The sequence below is a fragment of the Hippichthys cyanospilos genome, chromosome 1 (genome assembly GCF_059441005.1).
Source record: "Hippichthys cyanospilos isolate Australia breed blue-spotted pipefish chromosome 1, RoL_Hcya_1.0, whole genome shotgun sequence".
NCBI classification, from domain to species: domain Eukaryota; kingdom Metazoa; phylum Chordata; class Actinopteri; order Syngnathiformes; family Syngnathidae; genus Hippichthys; species Hippichthys cyanospilos.
Window position 1 is genome coordinate 7,217,076 of NC_142369.1, and position 14,871 is coordinate 7,231,946.

A 14,871-nucleotide genomic window follows, 5' to 3' on the forward strand; every position below is an offset into this window, starting at 1 on the left:
TATTTGGCAAAAAGTAGCGCATTAAAAAGGTTTATTAACGAGTTGGACATTTATCCAGTATGTACAAGTTTAAAATTACATTACACTTAGTTGTGATTCAGTAAAACACAGTCCCACTGGCTTAAATGACTGAAAACCACGTGTGGCACATAACCTTCAAAAAGCAAGGGTTTAAAAAATTAAAAAATATATATATCCTAATTTGTGTTCAGTGCTGATATTGTTCCCACACATCTTGGGGCTTGGTGTTTTCCATCTGCTGCAGATGCAATGCCAGAGGGAGCAGCAGGTCACTGAGGTGCTGGCTGGAGAAGGTGAAGGCGTTGTGGGCCTGCAAGGCGGAGGGCGACGCCAATGGAGACTCCAAGGCCGGCGACGCCGGGCCCACGCTGCTTGGGCCGGACTCGACGCTTTTCATGGCGCTGGAAAGGACATGCCGGAAACGGCATCTCGTGCCATACACGCAGAAGCCGAAAGAGCTGAATGTGCGGCAGTTGGCTTCCGAGGGCTTCGGCGCCCCAGGGAGGTTGACGGCCATCTTGTCGCTCCTTGCCTCCTCCGTGTGCAGGAATTTGCAACGCATGCCATAGGGGCATGTGCCGAAGCTGCTGTAATTGCGGCAGGGCACAGGGAGGTGTTCGTGCCGCGGAGCAGGCCGCTGCTCGGCGGCGCCGTGGACGAAGAGGCAGCGGTTGCCATAATAGCAGCGGCCCTCCACGTGGTAGCTTCGGCACAGCTTCGTCTTGTACTTGGGGTGGTGGAAGGGGACGTGGAGGTCGCGTAGGCCGTGAGCGAAACTGCAGCGCTCCGCGTACCTGCACGAGCCAGTGGACGCGTAACGGACGCACAGCTCTGTCTTGTAACGGGTGGAGCAAATCCACGGGAGTTGGGGGAAGGGAGGGTCCAAAACGGGGATGAGGGCCTTGACGAGGGAAAGACCGCTGTCGTCACCGTTGACGCTCGGCGCTTCATCGCTGGAGAGCAGGTTGGCTACCAGCTCTTCGTCGTCGTAATCAGGAAGAAGCGAGTCGTTGTTTGCCTGCCAGAGAAAGGGTCATGTTAGGAGTGGTTGCTTAATGCTAACACACAATGCTAAACACTATGAATGGGTGAAATTAGTCATTTTGGTTGACATCTTATGACTCGTTCGAGCTAGTTTACCATTACGTATTGTGCTCCCAAGTGGAACACCCTGGTCTTTCCAATGATGTCTCATGCGTTTGATTGGGATGCAATTAACTTTGCTTTATTGCAAGACACAATGCACACAACTTGGACACAAACAAATAGCCAAAGAGACTGTATTCTGCATTACTAATAACGATACTGCACCCTGGTGGCCAAGATGCGCACACCAGGTCACCGGTAAAGCATCGACATGATGACATTTTAACATGGTAAATTGTTGTTTCGATTTCAAAATAAATATAAATAAACGTGACAAACTAGGATGCATAGTTTGCCCTTAAATAAAACAGTGATGCTTTGTAATATTCCGGGGTCACCAATGTGAAAAGACGAAGATACCACACATTGCTATTCAAGTGTACGTCTTCATTCTTCGCATGCCAACACAAAACTGCAAAATATTGTCCAAATCAACAAAAACAAAGCCAACAGGTTCAAAGCATCAAAGGTTCATTGCAACGTGTCCACTGGGTGAGAGACATGGTCCTAGTGCTTGCGCGGTTCCGTCTCAAAATTTAAAGTTTCCTTGTTGAGACATATGCGAGCCGTGTTCAACTTTATTTGATTGGGAAGAAGGCCAATAATAAATGCAAATTCATCAGTGATTCCAAACGCCAATAAATTAGTCATTTTCACTCACTTCAATACCGATATCTTCCTTTAGCTATATGAAAGCGTTGCAGGCGGAACAACTCAGTACTCATCTAATAAATCGACATTTGTGAATAACTAAAATATTGCTTTGTCGTAGTCGTGAAGTTTTGAAAAAGTGTCGGCACAATTTACCTCGATCATGGCTGTTTGCGTAGTTGCCGGGCTACTTGCTGTTGATTGGCGAGGCGCTTAATGAGGCACAGGAGACAATCAAAGGAAGCTTTTTTTTTTTTTTTTACGGGGGCAAGAAAATGATCCACAAAATGGGTTATCTACGTGAGGAGGACAGGCGAGGACAAAATAAAATCCCCACGTCTATTTCTAAGTTGTAAAATGTGAACTAGTTTTTTAAAACCCAAGCGAAAGGCACGCCATTGTTCAAATTAAGATCTGGTGCGCGTGAGGGTCACATGGTACACGAGGACCAACCAGACATGCTGTTTTCGTCACGTGGTAAAGAAACTACTATTATTGATTTAATTAATTGGGTGTATTTACACAAGATATGCAAAAGACAACGTAACGCCATTTTTTTATAATTTGCGTAGTATCGTTACTAAAATATTTTTGGGAGGGGATTTATCACAAGCACAGTTATTGTTCCACGTAAGCGTCAGGTGAATTTGGAGTACCCTTCAGTTGGGAATTTTGAATTAACATTTTAAATCGAACGAGGGTGAAAGATGGAAGAAAGGAATGCGAAGGTATTACCAAAAAAAAAGCGAATGAAAGGCTGAATGGAGACGAAATTAATGAAAAGAAGGCAGGCTAAAACAAGGATTTATGAAAGCAGCAAAGAAAGAAATGATGGAGGAAAAGAAAGCTATCAGACACAAATCAAATCGAATAAGAGACAAGAACTGCTTGACCAGAGGAAAAAAAACAAACAAAACTTTATTCTTTTCTCCTCAAGAAACATTACAGGATACAGACGCTGGGGGAGGAAAAAAAGACGAGAAAAAAATTGTTTTCGTCTATTTCACTCACTGCTCATACAAAAGTCAGTACCCTCCCACCCCCTTGTTTTAATGTTCTCCTGAACGGCCCTGTACCCAATTGGGTAGAGGCATACAGTCCCCAATTCGCCATGAAAACAGCTCAGCGATGCACTTCAGTTTGTTGGGAGGAAATAAGACACCCAAAATGCAGTGATTTCTTCATACAGACTAGAATTTGCTACAAACGTTCCTATTAAAAAAAAACAAAAAAAAACTTTTTATTATTCTTTTTAAAAAGATAAAAGCCCACAATGGGACCAATCCTGCTTCGAAAAAAAAAAAAAAATCCTTACAACCTTCAAGTGCTATGGAACTCGAGAATTATGAGTATTTGTTTTTCTTAAAAATGGAATGGGGAGGCGGCTTTAAAATAGAAAAGTCAATGAAAGTGGAGGGGTCCTGAACAATATTATGGTGGCACTCGGAAGGTTTTGGGAATGATTTTCAAACAGCATGCAAGTAATTTTGTGCTTGCTTGCCTTTGTGACGTGAATTCGAAATGCTCAAGGTGCAGGAGTTGAAAGTAAAAGTTTGAATGGTTTAAAGCTTCACCCTCTCCATTTTGGGCACATACAAGCGACGACACACACATTCACACGTGGTGTGCAAATTTGTATCAGGGACACATTTCAAAACCGGCGTGGTTAAAAAAAAAAAATCTTCAGGACCTGGAATAAAATCCTTCAAAGCCTGAGATGTTGATAAATGTCGGGGTAGATAAAAATCCTTGGTGGTGGACAAAAAAGGACTCAAGAGAAATGGGGACTTGGGGAAAAAAAACAAAAAACGCGACGGACAGACCCAAATTCTGTTAAAAGAAGCCCCCCGAGTGCCAATTAGTCCTCGAGGACGATGGGCTCGCTGGTGCTGGAGGGGAGCAGGGGCACGGCCAGGGTGCGAGGGGGCGGCGGCAGCTTGATCCGAACCGGAAGGTGAGGTTTCCGGGCTGCTCGGCGCATCTCAGATTGGGTCAGATGTTTCCTTAGAGCCCTGCGTGGGAAAGCATTTGTCAAATATTCACCCGCGCTTTGGGCTGCTACCTACAAAATACGGAAATAGCGAAGCAGCGTAACCGCGTTCCAGATCCAATGTACCTGGTGTCCTTTGTGGCAACGAACACGACGGGATTCGGGGCTTCTCCCTGGCTGACCTTCTGACGCTTGATGACAGACTGGGAGGTGGTCCTCATGCCTGAAGTGTAAGCGCGCCCATTGGCTGAGTAGGGCATCCCTGTGGCCTGTCCCAAGCAAAGCGGGATTTTAGAAAAACATTTTTTTGAGTGTCAAAATGTGGCCGCGCCAGGATACTCACGCTGTCAAATCCCCTCTTTCCCAGGAGGCCCTGGCCCGCCCGAGGCACGCTGGACTGGTTCCTGTTGATGGGCGTCGGTGGTCCCCGGGATGCTTTTAGTTTGAGAGGAGCGGAGATAGCTGTGGAAAAAAAATAAGGCCAGCTAAGTCAGACACAATATTGTTAGAGCTTATACGAGGACATTTTTAACCTGGATTTAAAAGCATTTATCCTTGGGGCTGACTTCTCTTCTGTTGGCAACTTATTCCATTTGCATGCAGCATAACAGCTCAATACCATTTCCGCCGTGTTTGAGTTGAAACTTGGGCTCCGCAGATAAATCTCAGGTAGATCTCAGAGCCCTACGGGCTTTATACTCACCTGGCCTTTCTTATAATGTTTTCAGGGCAAAAAACTATCAGCGATTTATAGGCAAGGAGCAAAATCGGAAAATCGGCGATGAAAAAACGTTTTGATTCCATTTTTTTTTTTTTGGTCAGATCCAGCCAATACAATTAACATTTCTACCGAAGAAAAATGCCTCAAAGGTTTTCTCCTGGTCTGCTTGAAACATTCTAAACAGACTGAAGAAAAGAGGCCCTTGGAATGACCCTGACGGGAAACCACATCATGGCCATCCGATCAGATTGAGAACTCCCGATCATCACAAAGTAACGCCGTTCCTCCAAATAGGACCTGCACTATTTTTGGACTTTTTCTTTAGTCCTACCGAATTTTCCAGCCTGTTCAACAATATATTAAGAACTCTTACCCAAGTCCTTCACAATGTTGGCCAGCGACGGTCGAGGAACCAGCTTGCTTTTCATAGGTGTTTTCGTCGCTTTGGGCAACCGGATCATACCTGGAGGAGAGCGGAGTCAAATGTGGGCCCGACGCGTGACCTTGACGCGTGACAGACGGAGGGCGCATGTACAGTACGTACACTCGGCTTTGACGGCATTGGCATTGATGGAGGCGTATGGCCGGCGCGCTGCCCGCCGAGGCTGCAGGATGTCCTGGCAGACCCGCCGGGCCACGCGGGTCAGCTTGGTGGTCTGAAGGATGAACGTCTGGCGGTTCTTAGCCAGCAGCTTGGCGCGGCCCTCGTTGCGGGTAAACGGCGACAGGCCCTGGACTTCCTGGCGGGTCATGTGGCCGCGCGGTCCCGATTCCTGAAATCGAGAATAGATATCAAAACGGAGACTGTGGCAGGAACCGAATTACAAAGACGTACAGAGCCTGTTCTTGCTGCACCCTCAAGCTGCGTCGGGGTCTTCAAGCCGCCATATTTTTTCCAGTAGATCCAGCAGGAGGCGCAGAGTCGGCACTGCATGTTTGGGGGCCCCCAGGCGTACCACTGAGGTGACTGGGCCGCTGCGTTGAGACCGCAGAGTCGGTTAGAAACAAAAAAGGTCAAGCAGACCTATTCTAAGTGCCACTTGTTCTTTCCATTTTTAATTGCCAAACAAAAACTTAAAAAGAAAAAGGGTGAAAAAAGATGATTATTTTGTGTTTGTTTTTTCTTTAAAAGGGACACGATTCAGACTGTTTTTCATTAAAAAAAAAGGAACAAACTGATTATAAATTTCCAAAACTTGCAAATAAATGTGTTCTTAATGACCAACAGTATGATTTTTTTCACCGCTGCTTGATATAAAATATAAAACCCAAACAAGCGGACTGTGAGCCACAAAACAAAATAACTCCCTCTTGGAGTTTACTCTAACATTGACCTCCAAAACATCAAATTAAACATTGTAAGGACAATTAAAAAAAAAAAAAAATCATAGTAAACATAACTTGTTTTTCCAAAGATCAACGGAAAATATGGGTGAAAACCAAAAACAAAAAGAAGCGTTCGACCCGAGGCCAAATTTAGCTACTTACTATGACAACTCTCGCAGTTGAGCCCTTTCTGGAAGCCCGCGGCCCCGTTCATGCCGGGTTTGCTGCCTGGCACCATGATCTGATTGGGGTTGGGTTTGGTGCTGGTTGGAAGCGGGCACCATAAAAGTTACTATTTCAAGGAGTACTCCAGTGATGGTGCAATGACTATCATACTCACTAGGTGGGGATGTAGACCTGCTTCAGCTTGCTGTCCGCTTCGGCTGCCTTTAGTCGTTTCTGTGAAGAGGATTACCAAACCCAGACATGGCATTAAGAGAGAGGGAAAAAAATGGCACCACAGTATTGCTATAACATGAACACAAAATGTGGCAGCGTTCACCTGTTGGATGTAGCGGTCTGTAGTCTTCCACATGTAGTAAAACTGGACTACGCTTGCTAACGACTTCCAAGGGAGCTGCACATGACAAAAAAATAACAAAATATATGGGAAGGAGGATCTTAATATATTAAATTGCAAATATTTTTCAAAATCGTTCAGCCTTATTATGTCCCCCCCCCCCCCAACGACTTACAAAGTCCTGACGGATGTCAGTGAAGTCTTTGCCGTATTTCTCCAGAGCCTCTTCAAACAACATGGCCTCGGAGGCGCTCCATTCCTCCATCTCATCGCGACACAGCACGGGACCCCCTTGGGGCACCAGGGTGGACATGGCTTTGGCCAAGTCGTAATTGTTCTTCTGCAACGTGTCCATGGCGTGGAACTACAACACAGAAGATGCACAAGAGTGAGAAGCTCTGTCTTGCTAGTTTATTTTCAAACATGTGCGCATGTCTCACCAGTGTGATGTCTCGCGAGGCGGCTGCCGCGCTCATGTGCAGGCTGGGCTGGCGGATGGAGCTGCTGCAGTCCAGGGCTCGAGCGAACGTCCCGACAGCTCTGTGAATAGTGCAAGGCAAAGGTTAAATTCGTTCTTTCTACACACAATACAATGTTCATGTTAATGTGAATTTTGGTTACCTTGCCACCACTAGGAATTGGTCAATTTGGGGGTCTTTGAGTTGGTTGTCAGGGTCCCACACCTTGGTCTCTAGCTTCTCCTGGATTCGGTTGTCCAATTCACCTGAGACAGAAGCAGAGGTGTCAGGTGAGGAAAGGAGGGCACGCACATTTCCCTACTCACCCTCCGCCAGCTTGTCGGGGACGTCTGCCTGGTACTTGGAGCCCACCCGGATCTCTCCCTGGTCGGCCAACAGGGTCTTTTGGACCGGGTCGAACACCAATGAATAGAAGAAACAGTCCTGAGAAAGACAATAGAAGATCAAGATAACGTGAGGGGAACAAATAATCAAATTCAAATCAACTTCGCACTGTAGCAGAATGCAATTTGTGTAAAGTAAGTGAGTAAATAAATGCCTTTGGCTTGGGTCAGCCAGCAGGTGAATTTATAATATGCAGATTTAACTTATTTTTATGGTGTATATCAGTTCAATGTTGAAGAAGTACAGTCCACACGGTTCCATATAATTGTTTCGTGTATAGGATGAAGCCAGTTTTTATGCATGATCATCATCTGGCTAAACACTGTATTCTGATCAATATTGTGTCTATGGAATATGAATTAGGCAGCCCAATCTACCTGTTTTTATCCATCCCATAGGGGCAGCCCTTTCTCCACCTGTTGTCGACTGAAGATGATATCCTAGTTGCTCAGGGTTCAAGAAATGACCAATTGCGACTCAGCTTGCCAAGGCCAGTTCAAGCCGTGATTGGTCCTTATCTGAGCCTCTGCGCAACTGTGATGTCATTTTCAGTCAAAGGCAAGTGGCAAAAACTGGCTGGTTTTTACTTCTTTATTCATATTCCACAAACACAATATAAACCAGAGCTCTGTTGTTTGACGATTGGGCGCGCGTTACTATTAAGATGTTCTGAGGGGTTGACCCCTTAAAAATGATAGCTAAGGTGTGAAACGCTGCTCAAGAACTCAAAGCTCTTACCTCTTTCTCCAAGTATCCTCCCAAGACATCTGTTTCATTGAGGAGGGTGACATTACATTTCCCCCTAGGGAGACAGTAAGCAGCACTACTGAACACATGGAAACAATTGCACAATTCTTGCTACTGGCGCGGGGTCAGGCAAGTTTTCGCCCGGAAACCCAAATTCACTGAAAGGGCTGTCGCTTGTTGTTACCTGATGTGAGTGGCGGGTAGCGATTCAAACTGGCGGGAGAGGAAGAGCTCTCTGTGTTTGAGTTGGTGTTTCTGTTGATCGGCCAGCGTCGGCTGCTTGGACTCCTCCTCGAATTCCCCTGCGAGTCACGAGAGGACAACAAATAGGATTGTGAAATGAATTCAGGTGATAGTAAAAATCCATCTCTACTTTTTGTACTGTATTTTTACTGATGCCAACAAGTACAGCGTGTGAATACTTTTGCCAGCTTTGGTGTAATGAGAGCCGTTCATAGCGCATCTGTTCAAGACGCGTGCACGTTCGCGTATGTGTTTATTTGGCGACACCATTCCTAATTTTCGGGCGGCCGCGCAATTTGTTGCGAGCCAAAAGGGGCGGAGTCATTATCGCTCCATCTTTGGAAGGACTCCGCCCCTGCGCTTTGCCACAGGAAACCCTGTCAGTGAGGGGCAAGCAAGCGAGCAAAGGCGCGCACACACGCATTAGGGGAGGGATGCAACCTTCGGCTACACCCCTTTTCTGTTAACCTCTCACCCCCCACCCCCCTGTCCGGCTAGTCCCTGCCAGACAATGTAGGAAACCCTGTGTACCAAACCTGAGGCGCCCATCCCCCCGTTACCCCCCAACATGTATCCCAACTCGCGACACGCGCACACACACAGAGCAACACACTCCATCTTGGGGGGACCATATATTTTTTTTTCCCCGCCAGAAGAAAAACACACACTATCCAGGATTAACACATTAGGTGCCGCGCCCCAGGGAGACACATGAAAGGCCTTTTGTCCTGCCATATGAGTGTGTGAGGAAAAACACACAGGCGGCAGTAGTAAAATGGTCATTTCCTCTGGACGACCATCCTGACCGAATCCAAATTTGGAATTTTGGGAGTGATATTGCCGACAGTGTCCTCATGTGACCGGCTGACAGTACGGTGGGCAAACCGCAGCGCCTCTATTTTTGAGGTGGCCACGTCTTTGTCTGAGGCAGCACATCCAAGAGGGAGGGGGGCAGGAGGAGTGGGGGGCTTGCTAATGAGTGAATGTGATCAGACTCCGGCAGGCTGCATGTCATAAGCAGCGCCCAGCCATGGTCCTTATACCACACACAAAACAGTTATGGACATGCATGGACAAAGAATAACAGCTGTTCTTGAAGACGTTTTTGGACAAGATTTTCTATTGACGAAAACACACAAAAAAATGTTTCCCAAAAAGGCACTCTAGTCCAACACAAAACATATTTTTTTTTTCAGGAGCCGTCCTCCGCTCTAATTTGAAGGCATTTTTGCATCCGAGTTTCTATCAGTGAAAATACATAAAAATGTACCCCAAGAAGACATTTCTTCCAAAACCAAACCAAAAGCAATTATCTGATTTATTTATTTATTTTTTTTTAATTACTGGTGTGTTGTACTCAGGTTGAACCGGTCCTTCAAATCAGACATAGCATTTTCACATATGTCATTTTTGGGGACATTGCTGTTTTAAGAACATGAGTGGACTTGATGCAAGATGGAGGGACATAAAGAGACTTGTAGGAACCTTTGTGACCTTCAGAAAGGCGAGCCCTGTTGAGACTTGTAGTCAATGAAATGACATGAATGGACAAGAAGACAATTTTAGGGACAAGAAGAAACTTAGAGGGACTTTTAAAGACAGGACTAAGACTTTTAAGAGACTGGAAGTGGCACGAGGACATGACATGTATGGACATGAAGAGACTTAAAACAAGGACGGACCTGTAGAAACATGCAGGGACATGTGGAGGCTTGAAGGTTTTTAAGGACTGAAAGGAGATGAAAAGACTTTTTGGGACTAGTTGGGCCATGAAAGTTGGAATACACTTGTCTGGGCTCTTATGGACATGCAGTGACTTGGTGGGTCATCGATGATGAGTGATCTGTCTCAAAGTTTGTGTTACAACCAGGGTTATACCTATTAATATATAGGTAGTTATAAAAAAAAAAGAAAATAGTGGAGGAGTGGGGACAGTAACAGCATAATAATGGGTCGCACTTACTTGCGTTGCTGTCAGCGAGAGTGTTGAGGTTGCCCGAGATGTCTCGTCTCCTGAAGAGACACACCACTTTGGCCTCCACATTTCCATTAGCTGTCTGCAAAAAACACACCTTTTTTGTTACACTCTTTTTTAAAGTATGAAACTTTTATTGAGTCAATAAATAGCTAAATTATCAATAAATGGCTGCATTTATTAAGTTATTGGCCTGGGTCGATTCAAATGTTTTGATTCTTGTGTCATGAACCCGGGCTAATAAGAAAATGCTAACACGTTTGAGTAGAGCATTTATTTACCATGTACATTATGTAATGTGCAAATATGAACCTTTATGTAAATATGTACAGTATGTTGTCTATGGATTTGCTTGTATTTAATGTTTGTTTTCTTCCACATGACTGCAGCCAGGTCAGCATTTCAAACAAGAATCTACCATCAATTACCGTACCTTGATAAATAAGTTACATTAGAAAAATGTCAGAGGAGCTCATTCTTCTTCGTGAAACTTATAGAAGACTTTGACAGGCATTTAGGGTGTACTTTTTCCAACATAGTATAGTCTGTAAATCAAGGGCATAGCTGAGTTGGCAATGAGTAAGAAAATATTTTATGGATTGTGCTACATTTTTGTTGTAATCCTTGATAACAAAACATTGCAAGGGCTGTATGTGGTGAATCTATATCAACTTCACTTGTGAAATCAATATTGTAAACTGTATAACTTAAAACAGAAATTGTACTAATGCAGCAGTTGCAGTAAAATGCCCAATAACAAATATATTTACAACGCATGCTTTTATTTTGTTCATCCATCTATGCCAGCAATGTATAGTGACAAGCAGAAAGATAAAACGTTCTTCCCATAGATGGCACGTTGCCGTTCATACAAAACAGGCTCAAATTTCACAAAAAGGAAAAATTGTCAGCAAACTCATATCATTATTGCACTGTTTACACTTTTTGTGATATTTTTGTCTGAGCGGTATAAAAAATGTTTTCTTGCTTTGTGTGATTGTGCCATCCATAGTGCACCATGGCCAAGCAAAAAGCATCCATTAGCACTCCAGGGTAAGAGTGTTACATAAAGGATGCTCCATCTTTGCCTGGCTCCAAATCTGCTACTGGCGCTGGGGTGTTACATAAGGAAGATCTTGTGCCAGTGTTGGGTCACTACGACACATAAGCAAGCGACCCGCGTCGCCACAGGGTCAAACCAGATTTGTTGAAAGGGGGAGGGGGGGGGGCACACCTTATTGAGCTCTTCTATTCTGCGGATCAGGTACGGGTTGCTGGAGGAGTTCTCGAAGTACACGTAATCTGGAAGAAGAACCCCACAAGAGATTAAATCGACCAGCATCCCAGCCGTTGCCATAGCGAGCTGGCAAGCATCCACGCAAACACTGACAAAAGCCCCACGAACTAGGTGGAGACGTGGGATGCTTTCGAAGATCATCACGCTGGTTTGCAGAAGTGGAAGGGGGCTCCCATTGAGTAGTGTGTTGTGTTACAGACTGAAGCAGAGGGAAAATTGTGTGACCACCACCACCATTCAGAGATTCTCAGAAGGCACACACTAATTTACACCTGGTTATTATAGATACAAGAGGCAAACTAGAATACCAACTGACACTTAAACAGATGGAAGCATAGAAAATGTTAGAAATAAAAATGTTCTCCACATTTTGCTCTTTGGTGACACACATTGCCCATGACATGCAAATGTAAGTATGACTCACACAGCAATCAGCCTTTTGAATCTAATAGGAGTGCATTTACATTCTCTGTCACTAGTAAAATGTTCATGTGCATTGAATCCCCACAAAACATATAAAAATGACTTAATATCGGGGGCGACCTGTTCCAGTGTCTGCCAAGATATTTTTTATTGCCAAGCACATTTTTAAAAGCATCTCACCAGCCTAAGGTAGATTTAACCCCTCCCAAAATATTGTGATTTTATTTACTACTAAAGACTAAGCTCAACCTAAAATATGAACTACCATAAATCTTGAGGTGCCGATTTTTTTTTTTGCTGCTAAATTTTGCAACAGGTAGAATAAATATTCATTTAAAAAAGACTAACTGGTGACCTAATCCCACAGAGAAACTGACAATGTGAGTGGAAACATTCTCACGTATGTTAAAAAGGAGCGCGGTGGTAGACAACATATACACTGCAAAAACAGCTAATAGACATGATGCAAACTGACCCAAAACATGTTCTCACAAGATGCAAGCGTTTTGCTAAGTTTGCCTTGCATTGCCTCGTCTGTCTAACAATGCTGTACTAGGTCATGTAGCAGGTGACACTGGATGTTGAGGCGACCAATGGCATACCCCCTGGATTGTGTCAATCAGAGGGCATGAGGAGACAACCATTCACATCCTAACTTTGAGGACCTCACTAAATATAAAATGTAACATTCTCACATGACAAAATCGCAAGGTGCATGAGCTTACAAGCTGCAACTATTTTGCCAAGGTCGCCTCGAATTACCTGATCGGTCTATCGATATTGTCGTCCTCCGAAGGCACTGCAAAAACAGCTATTTAATTGATATTAATCCACTAATTTGAACCATTTCATCCTATTAAGACTAGCTTGTCCTCACTAGGTTCGTGGGCCCGCTAGTGCCTATCGTAGCTGTCTTTGGGCAGTAGGCGGCGTAAACCTCAAGCACGGTGCCAGTCAATCGACACATTGCAAACAATTGTATGTGCTTACGAACCCAAATATTGTGCCAAAGCTGCTTTGAATTGCATGATCTGCCCATCAATATAGTCCTCATTAGGGTGACACTGAAGCCAAGCTCAGTTAACGTTGCAGCGAGAGGTGGAACACATCCTGGATTGGTCACCAGTCAATCACAGGGCACACAGAAGCAATGATTCACGTCTTAACTATGAGAAGACCACGCGTCCGCTAAATCAAAAAGTTGTTTTGAATTTTATTTTGCATGATGGTGTATTAACAGTTTTTTTTCCCCATTAAAACTTTATTTACCAATTATTATTGTTAATTTGTTTTTCAGTGATTGAAAAACATAATTAGGCAATTATTAAACGAAAATAATTAACGCAGTAGTCACTAACCTAATGAATGTGATTCGGTCACTCGTGCGGTAATCATTTTTCCACAATAAATCACATTTTTAATTAAACAAAATATATTAAACCACTTTCGCAAAGCACTGTGGAAGTCAGAATTACAACTGTTTAAAAAGGAACTTGGAGGATTTGATTAACTATAAATTAAACGATGGCTGTAAACGACTTTTTGATTATTGATGTATTTTATAATCGATTAGTTGTCAGTTTATCAATTAATTGAACAGCTTTATTACAGTGACCACTGAGTTGCTTAATACGGATGCAGTTCAGACGTTTCATTTAGTCAAAAATAGTACTTTACCACAAATACTTTCTTGTTAGATCTACAAGCAGATTGTTGCTTTTCACAGTATGGCATTGGTTACTTGCGAACTTTCACTATTCGCGGATTTTAGTTTCAGATAAAAAAAAAAAAAAAAAAAAAAAAAAAAAAAAAAGGAAAGTCATGTGTCAAATAACTCGCTGCCAAAAACTAACCAGCATCTTTTTGCCTACCGGGCATTCTCAACGCGAAGCTAATGCTAACTAGCATCGTGTGTGAAGAGTCCACTTCAGGCCCGATGTAAATCAAAAGGGGCAAAGTGTTGATACAGTTCGCCGAATTTAATGTTACAGACCGACGTTGCAGGACGAGTAGCTTCCTGATAACTTTATCGGCGGACAACGAATCGAATTTGAAAGTTGACCTTTTTGCAACACTTGCGCGCACTTCAAATGTGTCCAATTGCCCCACGATGTGGGAACATTATCACAAAATCGGGGGTTACACATGTAGTTAATGCGTGACTTAAGTAGTTAACTAGAATTGAAAACTAAGACGTACGCACGATTTAGCTTAGCGGGAGCTAGCTGGGATTAGCGGCTAGCTCACAGACAGCTAACGTGCGGTTAAGCTAACGTGCAGCCCGAAGGAACAACCACGCTTGAGGGAGGCGGTGGAGGGGGGGGGGGGTGCCTAAAAAAAAAAAAAAAAAAGAAAATAAGACAACTTACCTCCCACTCGATACATGTTGGCCGCCATTCTTTAGTAATGAGCTCCAGGGTAATGAGAAGCGGTCGACTGCGGGGCTCTGTTTTCAGTCCATTTACAGACGCCCGCGTCGCGAGACAAAGCCGGCCGGCTCCGGGGCACAACAAGCCGAGTGAGTGGCGGTAAGAAGAAGAAAAAAAAAAAGTTGAAAGTTTCCGTCACGAAACGCTCCTCCAAAACATTGGACTTGAATTCGCTCCCTCGCGACAACCTTCTTCTCCTCCTCCTCCTCCGCCGCCTCCTCACTCGCTCATTCACACGTCTCTTCCTCCACTCTTCCCACCATCCTCCGCTCAGCGTAGCTTCATCCTCCTCTTCGTCTTCTCGTTCTTCTTCCTCGTCTTCTTCTTCACCTCAGCTCGGTTCGACACGCTCCTCACGTCATCTTCGGAAACGTTCGGCAAACGCCGGAAATGTCGCCCTGGCTCAAGCGATAAATTCAATACGAAGCGTGTTTTAATACGTAAAATTGGGACGATTTCTACTTAAAATAACAGTAATAAAAACACTCGCTTTGCCCACTTAAACACAATGAAATGTAG

At 44.3% G+C, this 14,871-nt stretch overlaps 2 protein-coding genes across 3 annotated transcripts; both read right to left on the reverse strand.

Annotated features, from left to right (window-relative positions):
* Positions 1 to 14: 14 nt before the first annotated feature.
* Positions 15 to 2,107, reverse strand: cth1 (cysteine three histidine 1). Of its 2 annotated transcripts, none has more exons than XM_088425283.1 (2): positions 1,975 to 2,107; positions 15 to 1,039 (listed from the first exon to the last, which is right to left on the reverse strand). In XM_088425283.1, exons 1-2 carry the CDS (start codon positions 1,981 to 1,983, stop codon positions 209 to 211), a joined length of 840 nt encoding a protein of 279 aa, XP_088281409.1. In that variant the 5' UTR covers positions 1,984 to 2,107; the 3' UTR covers positions 15 to 208. The 2 variants fall into 2 exon arrangements, with proteins under 2 accessions (XP_088281409.1, XP_088281417.1); XM_088425291.1 differs by lacking the exon at positions 1,975 to 2,107 and adding an exon at positions 1,162 to 1,267.
* Positions 2,108 to 2,711: 604 nt separating this feature from the next.
* Positions 2,712 to 14,698, reverse strand: mta2 (metastasis associated 1 family, member 2). The gene is made up of 18 exons (XM_088424718.1): positions 14,293 to 14,698; positions 11,438 to 11,505; positions 10,192 to 10,285; positions 8,170 to 8,287; positions 7,977 to 8,040; positions 7,160 to 7,277; positions 6,997 to 7,099; positions 6,816 to 6,915; positions 6,551 to 6,739; positions 6,358 to 6,432; positions 6,196 to 6,254; positions 6,018 to 6,118; positions 5,365 to 5,504; positions 5,074 to 5,302; positions 4,903 to 4,992; positions 4,152 to 4,270; positions 3,935 to 4,077; positions 2,712 to 3,830 (listed from the first exon to the last, which is right to left on the reverse strand). Exons 1-18 carry the CDS (start codon positions 14,318 to 14,320, stop codon positions 3,677 to 3,679), a joined length of 1,992 nt encoding a protein of 663 aa, XP_088280844.1. The 5' UTR covers positions 14,321 to 14,698; the 3' UTR covers positions 2,712 to 3,676.
* Between the last annotated feature and the right edge of the window lie 173 nt (positions 14,699 to 14,871).

What these genes read in the sequence shown, in the direction of transcription:
- mta2 (XM_088424718.1), bottom strand. Translation starts at nt 14,320, where the DNA reads ATGGCGGCCAACATGTATCGAGTGGGAG. An exon ending in CCCCGACAAGCTGGCGGAGG is followed by an intron (nt 7,100 to 7,159) that starts GTGAGTAGGGAA and finishes CTTCTGTCTCAG; the next exon opens with GTGAATTGGACAACCGAATC. An exon ending in CTGACATCCGTCAGGACTTT is followed by an intron (nt 6,433 to 6,550) that starts GTAAGTCGTTGG and finishes TGTCATGTGCAG; the next exon opens with CTCCCTTGGAAGTCGTTAGC.